At 49.7% G+C, this 12,194-nt stretch overlaps 1 protein-coding gene across 1 annotated transcript in view; it reads right to left on the minus strand.

The window, feature by feature from the left end:
* EPHB1 (EPH receptor B1) overlaps nt 1-12,194 on the minus strand; it is a 309,194-nt gene that overhangs the window by 112,142 nt on the left and 184,858 nt on the right. Inside the window, exon 6 of the mRNA XM_062182316.1 lies at nt 8,186-8,521. Within this exon, the coding sequence (XP_062038300.1) occupies nt 8,186-8,521 (336 nt within the window). The remainder of the gene's footprint in view (nt 1-8,185; nt 8,522-12,194) is intronic.

Below are 12,194 nucleotides of genomic sequence, written 5' to 3' on the forward strand. Positions count from 1 at the left end.
CTTGATTACTGTTTTGTTAATTGCTGCATTCAAAAACCCCTGGTGCTCCTGCCTGTTTAACATGGATGGTGCTGTGAAAATGATAGGCATGGAGCTGGCATGCAGGTGGACAGACAACAGCACTCAGCGTCATCTCGACTACTCCCAACCGTGCTAGCTCAAGAAGATGGGCCTCTGCCAATGGCAAGGGGTAACGTGGGTAGGCAGGCCGGTCACGGTACAGGGTCCATCACCGTGCCACGTCTTGGAGGACAGTGTATCCGGGAAGCTCCCAGGTGTCACCAACATCTGGGAAAAAGTGGGGCCCTCGCTCCAAACCCAGCCCAACACCCAGAGGTACCTTGATAAAGGAAAGACTGCAGAGAACTCAAGCTGCACCACATCTTGATGCCTGAGATCAGTTTTTGGAAGACGGGGGCATGCATTCATGCATTTATTTAATACTGTGTTTGGACTTTCGGGGAGCATTTATTGAATGCTTTCTATGTTTCGGGTATCTGGCTAGACACTCAGGTACAATAACCATAAGACAAATCCAGCGCATACTTTCCTGGAAGTCACAGGCAGCTCATGGACTATGAGATAGACAGACAACCAGGACTCCACTTCCCTCCCACCATCTTTGCCAAGGCACAGGAAAGCAGCCACTGTCATACAATCCACAATCCATCCCTCTGTAATCAAAGTTATAAACATTAAGTGTCCCCCAAAGGTTCATGTGGTAAGAGTTTGGTCCCCAAAGTTTTATGTTGGTGGTACCAAGAGGGTGGAGACTTAAGCATGTTGTGGTCTCTGGAGGTGGCGTGGGTCTCGGGAGATGACTGGGCTGAACTGATCCATGGCTGGATCCTGGCGGCTTTGTAAGAGACCACACAGATACAGACGGAACTGCACGCTCCCTGCCTCTTGCCACATCATGCTTGACTAACAAGAACATCATCACCAGAGGCCCAAACAGTGGGGATTACTCGATCTTGGCCTGTGAACCTCCAAAACCATGGGGCAAAATAAAACTTTTCCTTTATACAGTTAGTCTGGTATAAAGTTAGTTGGATATTTCATTATGGTGGTGAAAGGCTCATTAATACAAACCGTCTTGCCAGGACTTTCACAGGATAAAGCCCCACTGTTTTCACTTCTCATGCCATGTTCTTGGTGTGCCTGGCATGAGATGGCGTGAATTGAGAAATAGGTCCAGGTCCCATGGAGGGTACCATAGTCATCTCAGCAGTGACACAGGGCGATTGACTTCCAATTATTCTCAAGTCTTTCGCATCACTAGCCACAGCTCAGGATCTGGTTCAAGGAGAATTCCCATACCCAACCACTGGGTGAGTAGCAGGTGTATTCCTCCATAAGAAGTTCAAATTGGTCATTGAGGGAACCAAAAAGAGCACACCCAACACACTCACTGTGGAGCCACAAACAGCAGATACTGCAATGCTCTCTAGGAACTGCAGGTGGTTCCATCCTACCTTGGAATGTGGAGGTTGACACCAGTGCAGGTCCTGGTACCCAGGGCCTCACTGAGGGGCCAAACCCCCTCAAGTCCCTTCCCAGTTCTGTCGCCTACTCACTTTGCAGCTGTCATGAGCCTCAAATCCCAATCTCGATGAGCGCTGTGGACCAGAATGTGAGTCCCACAAAGGCACTGATTCATGTGTGTGCTGTGTGTTGCTGTGGTCCTGGTTCCTGCAGCAGTGTATGGCATACGGAAGGCTTCAATAAATGTTCATTGAGCAAGTGAATGGATGGGAGCATTGAAGAGGCAAGTCTCATTAAGTCAGCACTTTGAAAGAATTGAGTTAAATGAGTGAATATATATCCCAAGTTAGACGTTCAAACCAACCGACTAACCTAGCTACCCATCCACCCACCCACCCCTTTGAGAGTGGCTGAGCCTCTCTGTGTCCCTTTGAGTGGAACACAGAGCATCAGGGCTGTTTTCTTCCCAAGAGACACAGAGGAGGAAGACACCCCATCACCTGGTCAACCTGGGAGGGATCTAAAGATGCCACCTGTGGATTGACACATCGTGATCACCACACTCCAGGCAACCATTATACACTGGTGCTCATCTTTGGGAACCTAAGGCATCTGGCAAAAAACACTAAGGTGTTCTCTGCCTGTGGCCCCTTCCTTCCAAAACTGATGGTGGGTGAGACCCCCAGAAGGCATGAAATGGGGCAGAAGCCTGAAGCTATGGAGGGTGGAAGCCACAAACTTGGTCCCAGGCAGTATCTACTGCTGACCTTCTGAGCTCACCAGCAGCACACCACTGTTTCCAAATGGCCAGGGCCTTTCATAAGCCACGGGAAGTGCCTTCTCAATGCTGGGCCTTACGAGACAGTAAAAACAATCTTTCTAGGATTAACAATGAAAAGACAGCAATGAAATGAACTACGGAATTGAATTAAGAACAGTGAAGATTTCATTTGCTTAAGTTTTTGTAACTTGTCTTTATTCAGTTCAATGAAAGTTTTCTTTAAAGTCATTCCAGTCTTTTTAAAGTTCTGACTCAATCTTTTCTTGGTTTGGGAGCAAATTTTGCCTGTTAATTTCCAAGGAGACCAGCCCTTAAAAATGAACTGCTTTCAGCATATGGGTCTTAACACTCTATATTTTTCAGGCAGCAGTGTAATATTGTTTTAATATTTAATTTTGAGATTTACATAATATCTTTCCTCCAAAGAGCTCAATATATTGCAATATCATAAAATTCCCTTTCATATTCAAAGATTATTCTTTATGCATGCAAATACTACATTTAACCAAGGAATAATGCAAATGAGGTGATGAATTCAGAGAAATTGATGGGCTAGGTAATTCTTTTGTAGGAAAAGTAGTGCGTCTGAGTGACATTAATTGTCGAAGAACTTCAAAAATGCCTTAAAAATGGACAAACTGTAGGGGCTTGCGACCATTAACAGTAGTGCGGGATCTTTTAAACAAACCCAAGTCATGGGTTGTGTCTGTGTTTTGGGCTGGGCGAACAGTGTTCCATGTGCAGTTGGCACCGCAGGCCACGCAAGAGCCGTGCAATATGGATGTCAGATATAAACTGTGCAGATGAGCTCATGCCAGTAGGGGAAAGCACGCTTCTCCAAACACATGATGAAGAAAGACAGAAGGGCTTCTCTGAGTAGCAGGGCTGTCCTGCGCCAGGTATGCGGCTCTGGGCTCCAGCTCTGCCCATTAGCTCATCGGGATGCAGACTTTGCCACTCTACCTTCTATTGCCTACTCCTCCGGCTCAGAATGGACACGTGGATATCTGTTACGGATATCAGCTTTCCTGTTCCCAAATAAAGAGACTGGGAAGCTTTGGAAGGAAATAGCCTAGAGAGAGCAGGTCCAACAAATTGCTCTCTGGCTCAGGACATACTCTCAGAAACGATGCAAATCTTCGTCCACAGCATGATTGAAAAAGTGATTCTGCATCCGCCGTCTCATTTTATAGTCTCTACAGTCCTGGAAAGCAGATAGCATAACTCCCATTTTGCCAGCAAGAAATGAGGGATCTTGGCAGTTAAATGCAGTCATATGAGGAGCGGAGAGGGGAAACCAAGCCGAGGAATCCCCACTGCACCTCTGCTACCATGGACCCTGGAGGTGAGGAAGACGTCTGCCCCAAGATGGGAAGAGTCTAGGACAGCACTGCACACACACCGTGAAGGCGTGGGCAAGTCTGAGCATCCCTCTGAGTCAGAGGGTGCAAGCCACAGCCAACAGGCCAAATCCAGAATTAGATCTGTTTGGCTCTCAAGTGCCTAAAAACTTTCCAATCAGTTGTCAGCATTTTAAATCTGGATTTTCAGCTTCTAAAGTCAGGCAGTGCTGCACGTGCTAACCCTTCCTAGCCGAGGGCTGCTTGCCTGTGCTATTTACTCCCCCGCAGTCTCCACCACCCCATATTGCCTTACCATGGCCCTACTTTGCGCCTCTCCACTTCCTAGGTTTGTACCATGGGCCTCTGAGTTCATTCTCTCTGACGTAAGTGGGTCCCAAATTCATGGGATGGGCTGATGCATCTTTGTTTGCCCCAAGAATTCCTCTAAGGTCTCCTTCCCCAGCTCTGACACTCCAAGTCTGGGTGGCAGGAGAGAGAAGTGGAGTTTGTCACTCACCTCATTCTCTCTGACAGCCTGGTGCTGTGGCCATCAGGCTCATCTGAGGCCAGGTGCCCCAGAATGACCGCAGGAGTGAGTGGTGATAACAACGTCTCCACAGAGCACGCGGCTGCTGGCGCACACTCCCACCCCATCCGGTCTATTTTAAACTCACGGCAGCTGCATTCAGTGCAGGGAGGCAGGCATCCCCGAAGACCTCGTGCGAGCCTGAGCTTGCATAATTCATGACCAGCCCTGACCAAAGATGATGGACATTTTTCTGACAGTTTAAGTGGCCCAGCTATATGGCAATAGCTTAGAGAGAGCTCAAGACTTACAGAGCCCACCATAATGCGATTTTTGATCAGTCTGGGGAATGAAAGGGCCATAAACCCACGTTTGAAACCCAGAAACATCATTTGCTGCCTGGGAGGTGCTGAGGGAGCTACAAAGGCAACTCTGACCCTGGTTTCTTCACCTGATTCCCCACATACCTGTACAGAGCTTGGTAGGTGTTGGCGCCCTGGGAGTGCTAAGAAACAGTAGCTCACTGCCACTGCCCACAGACCAAGCGAAACTCTCCCAGTGACACAAGGCCTTTGAATAGTCATGACTGTATATAAGAGAGCATTTAAAAAAAAGGTTCATGGAGAATGGAATTAAATGATGGTCTATTTTTGGTGCAAAAATGTTGAAATCCATGCATATGGGGTCTTCAAAAAATTCATGAAAATGTATACCATGAAAAAAAAAAAAAAAAACTATGTCTGCATCTCAACTTTCTTTTTGCACCAAAATAAACCCATCGTTTGATTCTATTTTTCTGCAGACCTTTTGATGTGACCTTGTACGTGACCAGGGTCATGATGGACTCAGAGGACTTGGAGGTATTTCCTAATCAAGCTCGCCTCTGAGTGGAGACAGGTATCTGCTATATGTCCAGTGACACAAAGGATGGTGACAGCATCCCCAAGGCCCCTTCTCAGGTTACAGCCTTTGGAGCCAAGACAAGCTTCTTGTTGGAGACCATGAAATGGAGATTCATGAGAGACTGTCCCCTTTTAGGACAGGCTACCAGGAGGCAAAAACAGAGCTGATGTCCTGCTGACCCTCTCCTAACCCCAATCATCTTGGATTCTCCAAACCCCTCAAAACCTCTACTTCCCTATCTGAAAAACGGGGATGATAAACTCCAAGTCACTGGGTAGCTATGAGGCTCAAGAATTCCACATAATCCAAAATTCTCTGTGAATTCAAAAGAAATGCATATGGAGGGGCTGCTGTTGGCTGTAATGATCACTGCCCAGCAGTCAGGACCCCCCATGGTGGTCCCTGGCCATTTCACAGTTTGGACAGTTCCAGACTCACAGCAGGCACCCAATCGACCAGAGCAGTTGACTTCAGGGTGGACCCCAGGACTGCTCTTACTCAGATTCTTCACTTGCTATCACGCACTGATGGATGTCCCATCGTGCCTTGAGACCAGGGGAGCAAGGCTGACCTGGGTCTCACTGAGAACAGATGAGCTCAGGGCTCACCAGCGGGGCTGGACACATCACAACCTAATGGTGACACTTGCCCCCCTTCCTTAATGGCCTTGAGTCTCTAGCGTTTCCACAATGCCTGCTATTTAGTATTGAGTCTCTCTTCCATCCATGGTGAGATGCAAAGCTTATGTTCATGTTTCTAAATTGTCCTTGTCGAGGTACAGCCTCAAAGGTTGACTTTTTATGTTCCCTACCTTTTACAAAACCACTCTTGGTTGCAAACTATTTGCATTCATGTGTGAATTTGCCAAGCCTGGGCGACAGCACAATGTTCTACAGAAACCACAATGGCCCACAGAAGAGGAACAACGGGTCAACCTGATATTTGTTCAAGAAGCAGGTGCACTCTTCTCTCACCGATTCTAAACTTTTTGACACCAAAATTTCTGAATTCTAAAAGAGAAATCAGAGATTGATGAGAATGGAGGCTGGGACTACAAAATGAGGGTTGAGGAAGAAGAAGGGGCCTGACAAAGGGAACCAAGGGCCATGAGATTTGTGGTCATGGATGAGCAAATGGGTGAGGATAAAAATAAATATTTTGAATGTGATTAATGCTCCTTGCAGGAGAGCCCCGGTCCCTCAGCTCCAGTGCAGCCTGGGAAGGTGCAGATGGCAAGACAAGCAGATGGGCAGGTTTGGGAATAGCAGGGTAAGGGAAGGGAGGGAAAGAAAGAAAAGCAATGCGATCTAAGTGGCAGGTTTGTTCGCACATGCTTAGAGAGAGAGAAAAGACAGCCAAGCCCAGCGTAACATGACAGCCTGGCAGGACTGTTATTCCCAGAAGCTGGGACACTGAAATCTCTCAGCCAGTTCTATGCCTTAAACTCTCCAAGGGAAATACTGCTAACAAAGGCTGCCCACGTTACATGCTCAACGTAATGCAGAAATGACTGTTTCTTTTGTTCTGGTAAGATAGGCCACCACAACCTTTGTCTCATGGCACCCGGGCTATGGCCACCAGCTGGAGCCTTCCACACTTCCATTCGTATTTTTTCACTGTTCACATATGCATGTAAACACGTGACCATGCACATACAAACATGCCACATGAACACACACACACACACATGCAGCAACAAGGCAGCCATCTGGACGGGCATGCTCTCCTACAACACCTTTTTTTCTTCTCAGTTCTGACAGCTTAAACCCAAGAATCATCTGCCATCAGCGATGGCTGGTCTTAAAAGAAGCAGCTCGAGCCTGAGGCTGGGGAAGCGAGGAGAAGCGTGGAGTAAGAAAGGCAGAGTCAGCCCGGGGAGACTCAGAGAGGGAGGGTGAGCAAGGAGAGACGTTCGGCCCCTGCTGGTCCACTAACAAGTTTTCCTTCTAGCGTCTGTTGATTGGGAAAAATCTATAATTCCAAATAAGATCATGGTCCACTGCCTCGGACCCCTGTTGTGTGTGGGTGTGACGTTCACGTCCCCTCTGCAGCCCTGCGCCATCACCCAGGGGACAGACTGCTCGCTTCTCTGCAGCTCCCTCCATACTCACCGCAGGTGCACTGACCAGACCGCGGGCAGTTTGTGCTCTGTGCCTGGGGCCTGAGGTTCGTCAGTGAGTGAGTTCCATAGGAAGAACAACCAGGTCTCGGCATCACCAAATCTCTCAGTGTCTACCCCACAATCTGGCATCCAGTAGATGCTAAATAACTGTCTCTTAATAAAGAATGAGTAAATAAATGAGTGTAGCAGTACACAAAGTGACTAGTTAAATTGTGTATAAAAAGAAATGGTTTGTTGCAAGAGGTGTGAAAAGCAATGAGAAAAGATCAGAAGAGTGAGAGATGCGGCAATCCGGGGAATAGGGGAAAATGTGTTCCAAGCTGTGCGTGCTACAAGGATGCATGGCTCCCGGGTGGCCTCCGGTGCCCCTGTGTGAGGTCTTTCACAATGTGACATTCATCTGAGCAAGCTGCAAAGGCGAGGGCCTTGCGAATGACATGGGTTTAACTGAGAAACAACCTATGAAGAAACAACCTATGCCTTTATGCCCTGGTTTCTGGGAAGTTTGTTTCTTGGGTTTTCCATTAAAATATCATTGGTATTCCTGTTCTCAAGGCTTTGCAATGCTTTCGCCTCCCACACACCTATTTGTCTGTCCATCTATCTAGCCACCCATCTATCCATTTGTCCATTCATCGGTCTGCCGGCCCACCTACACATCTGTCTATCCACTTGCTCAATCCTTCATTTGACTGCCTATCCGTCTGTCCACGCACCCATTTGTCTGCCCATCCCTCTGTTCATCCTCCCAACAGCAGGTGCCAGAGCCCAGCAGGATGCAGAGCCCCAGGTCCTATTGTGGCTTCGCTACGCATCTTTGCTTTTATACCGAGCACAGGAAAACCCCTCAGCCTCCAGCTCACTCTCAAGGGTGAAACAGTACAGATGCTCAGCTCTTGACACCTCCATGCCCTGGGGGAGGCCTGAGGGTGCCTGGCAGGATGGGTGTCACTGCAGCCGGGTCCCCACAAAGAGATGGGCAAACAAGCCAGCTGCCCAGACAGAGAAGGAGCCTGCGGACTTACCAGCTTGGTTTGTCGTGATGTTGACAGAGACGTGTTGCGGGGGGAAGGGACTCTTGCTGGAGACCCCATTGATGGCCTGGATATCAAAGGTGTAGGGGGTGTGGGCCCACAGGCTGCTGATGGAGACTCGGCACTCGGTCAGGCCCAGCTGCCTGGGGACGAACTCCACGTTGTCATCGCAGCGTGAGCAGCTCCGGCGGTCTGCCCGGCATTTTTTGCAGATGATGTTGTAGGTCACGTCGTCCCGCCCCCCTGTCTCCCTCGGAGGGTGCCACTCCAGAATGATGGACGTCTCGTTGACGATGGAGATGACATTGCGGGGCCCCGATGGGACGCCTGCAGGGAGACAAAGCCGGACATGGTGAGGCTGGGCAGAACCTGCCTAGCACCTCCCTGGTCAGCCTCTGAGGCATTCCCAGAGGCTGCTCACCAACTCCCTTCCCTCTAACCCCAAATCTCTGCACCCCAGCCCAGTCTGAGAGAGAATCAGTGGCAGAGATGACAACCTGTCCAAAGCATACCCCCGGCCCCTTCCTTCTCTGTTATGTATGCCAAGGGACAAAAGGATTCGGGAATGCACACTCGAGTACTTTTTTTTTTTAATTTATTTGACAGGTAGAGTTAGACAGTGAGAGAGACAGAGAGAAAGGTCTTCCTTCTGCTGGTTCACCCCCCAAATGGCCGCCAAGGCTGGAGCTACGCCGATCCAAAGCCAGGAGCCAGGTACTTCTTCCTGGTCTCCCACACGGGTATAGGCGCCCAAGTATTTGGGCCATCCTCCACTGCCTTCCTGGGCCACAGCAGAGAGCTGGCCTGGAAGAGGAGCAACCAGGAATAGAACCCAGTGCCCGTATGGGAATGCCAGCGCCACAGGCACAGAATTAACCAAGTGAGCCACAGCACCAGACCTCAAGTCCTTTTGTTCTCAGGACGTAGCTGCATCCCCCAGGCAGAATCTGGGTTCATAAAGTATGTGTTTAGGGGAAGGCATTATGGTACAGCAGGTGTGAATTGCCACTGGAGATTTCTGAATGCCTCGTAGGACTGCCTGGGATTGAGTCCCACCTCTACTTCTGATCCACCTTCCTCCTAATGTGCCTGGGAGGCAGCAGATGGCGGCCCTAGTACTTGGGTTCCTGCCACCTATATGGGACACCTGGGTAGAGTTGCTGGATTTCTTGGCTCCTGGCTTCAGTTTGGCCCAGCCCGTGCTATGGTGGGCATTTGGGGACTGAGCCAGCAGATGAAAGATCTGTGTGTGTGCGCACATGTGCACCTTGCTTTGCTTTTTGAATAAATATTAAAAAAATAAAATGTGCATATATCAGACATTTACTGGGTCATGTGTTTTCATAATTGGTGCAGACTCCAGGGTGGAGGGAGGCGAGGTCTCTCCTAAAGACATAACAGATTCTGGAATCCTGCACAGCACCCCACACAATTTGGGATTATGTGACGTGTGCATGGTGACAGCCTGCTCCCACACACCTGGCTAGGTGAACACTCACATTGCACCAGCTGCGAGGCAGGAAGACACCAAGCTGAGCTGAGTGGGGGAGGTTCACACAGTCACCATTTTTGATCCCACGACATACGGAAAGCACAGGTGTGTATCCCAGACACGGAGGGAGCAGCTTTGCATGCACTGCCTCATTTCATTCCCCCAAGAGCCCTGCTGGGAAGATACAGTAACGACCTCAAGTTCATGGAAAGGGAAACCGAAGCTTAGAGAGGTTCCAGAATGCAGACACTAAGGCAGGCGGGCAGTCTGGAAACCCACACCTGCCCAAGTCCACAGCTGATGTTCCTAACTATAGCCCTGCCCCACACAGACCCTGGCTCACTGGGATTCTGCCAGGAGCATGGGAGGCAGCCTCCCCTCTCCGGACGGCTCTGTCCACGGCTGCTGCTGGCAATCTGGCAAGAGCTGAAATGCCTTGTGGCAGGACTGCGGGAACCCCAGTACTGTGTAGGGGAGTGAAAAGAGGCCGCTCAATGGCCACGGGCGCTGGGCACATTGAGATAAAGGGAGAGAGCGCTGCCGAAGAACAGAACCGACTGTAGATTCTGGTTTCCAGGCTTGAGTCTTGCATATCTTCAATGCCTGACCCATGGAGCTGGAAGCAATGGCGAGCGTGCTGGAGCAGCCACTTGGGGAGTAACGCATGCAGAATCCACGCCCGTGACCGGCGCCAGCTGAACAGAGCCATGTGTCGAGGAGAGGGGTTCGTGCTGGAGACAGCGATCATATGCCAGCACACAGAATGAGGGAAGAACAACAAGATCGGGGCACCAGGGGAGGATTCTGTGCTGAATCCGTCACCAGCAGGCAGCAAGAGCACAAAGCAAATATTAAATCGGATTCTATTAGAACATGAAAGAAAATCAGTACTGTGCTATACAAAGCCCATTAGGCCAGAGCTAAAGCACAGCTTTCATGCACGCCCGTGACAGGCCAGAATTCATGGAGCGTTTGCACTGAAGTCTTACAGACGGCGTTCCAGAATTCCCCACCCATCTGCCCAGGAATAAACATCCATCTCCCGGAACCAGCACAAAGCTCGCACGGGGGGCAGCTGCAGCCCGCGGGGCTGGGCTGGCCCTATCTCTTACCACACATTCTCAGGTGTTTCGGTCCATGTCTGTCCTGGACGTGGAGATCTGCTTCAGGCTAATAGAACTTGAACCACAAGTCCCCAGCCGTCAAGGCCAAGGCTGCGGCTCTCACCTTGACAGCCAGAGCCCAGCCTCACCCACAGGCCACTGCTTCCCACACTCAACATAAAAACAAGCGTACTTCAAATATGTCATGGGGAATGGAATCATAAGATAAGCTTATTTTGGTACAAAAAAATTTTGAACTCCATGCCTATGAGAAGTCTCCAAGAAATTGATGTAAAATGTGTGTTATGTGTTATGAAAAACTACATTGGGGCTGGTGCTGTGGCATAGGGGGTAAAGCCATCGCCTGCAGTGCCAGCATCCCATGTAGGTACTGGTTAAAGTCCCAGCTGCTCCACTTCTGATCCAACTCTCTGCTACGGCCTCGGAAAGCAGTGGAGAAGATGGCCCAAATCCTTGGCTCCTGCACCTGTGTGGGAGACCTGGAAGAAGCTCCTGGCTCCTGGCTTCAGATGGGTGCAGCTCAGGCCATTGCAGCCATCTGGGGAGTGAACCAGCAGATGGAGGATTCTCTCTCTCTCTCTCTCTCTCTCTCTCTCTCTCTCTCTCTCTCTCTCTCCCTCTCTCTCTGCCTCTCCTTCTCTCTCTGTGTATCTCTGACTTTCTGACTTTCAAATAAATCTTTTTAAAAAACCATGCATAAATTTCAAAACCTTTTCATACCAAAATAAACTTACATTTTATTTTATTTTAAAAAATTATTGACTGATCTTATGTATTTGAGAGACATAGTACCCATCCATTGGTTTACTCTTCAAATGCCTGCAATGGCCCCAGGCCAGGGGCCAAAGCCGGGAGCCTGGATCTCAATCCAGGTCTCCCAACCACTCAAGCCATCACCTGCTGCCTCCCCAGGTGCACAGTAGCAGGGATCTGGATTTAGGAATGGAGGTGGGACTTGGACTTGGCCTGGGATGTGCCATGTGAGTGTCCCAGCTGGGGTCTTAACTGCTAGCCAAGTGCCCACTTCAATGCTACCTTTTAATTCCACTTCCCCAGGAACTTTCTGAGGTGCCCTGCGTATTACTGAGTGCCTGTTCTATGCTAGGCACTGGGTCAGTCTGTTAAAGCTATTGTCTTGTCTAATCCTCAGGACACCCTGAAGCTGTCATTCAGAAAGAAGCCCAGGGTGGAGGGGCAGAGGTAAGTACTGACCAGAGACTGATCCCCCTCTCGCCCCCCAGTCCTTGAGAGACCTCCTTCCATCAACTTTCTCCTCTCCTCTCCGCAAATCCAGCTTCTCAGCTTCAACTCCCCAAAGACTTTGTCTCTGTCAGACCAAAGCAGCATCGTCTCACCTGACTTCTTCCCACATCGCCTGCCCTCT

The sequence above is a fragment of the Lepus europaeus genome, chromosome 2 (genome assembly GCF_033115175.1).
Source record: "Lepus europaeus isolate LE1 chromosome 2, mLepTim1.pri, whole genome shotgun sequence".
In the NCBI taxonomy this organism is placed as follows: Eukaryota; Metazoa; Chordata; class Mammalia; order Lagomorpha; family Leporidae; genus Lepus; species Lepus europaeus.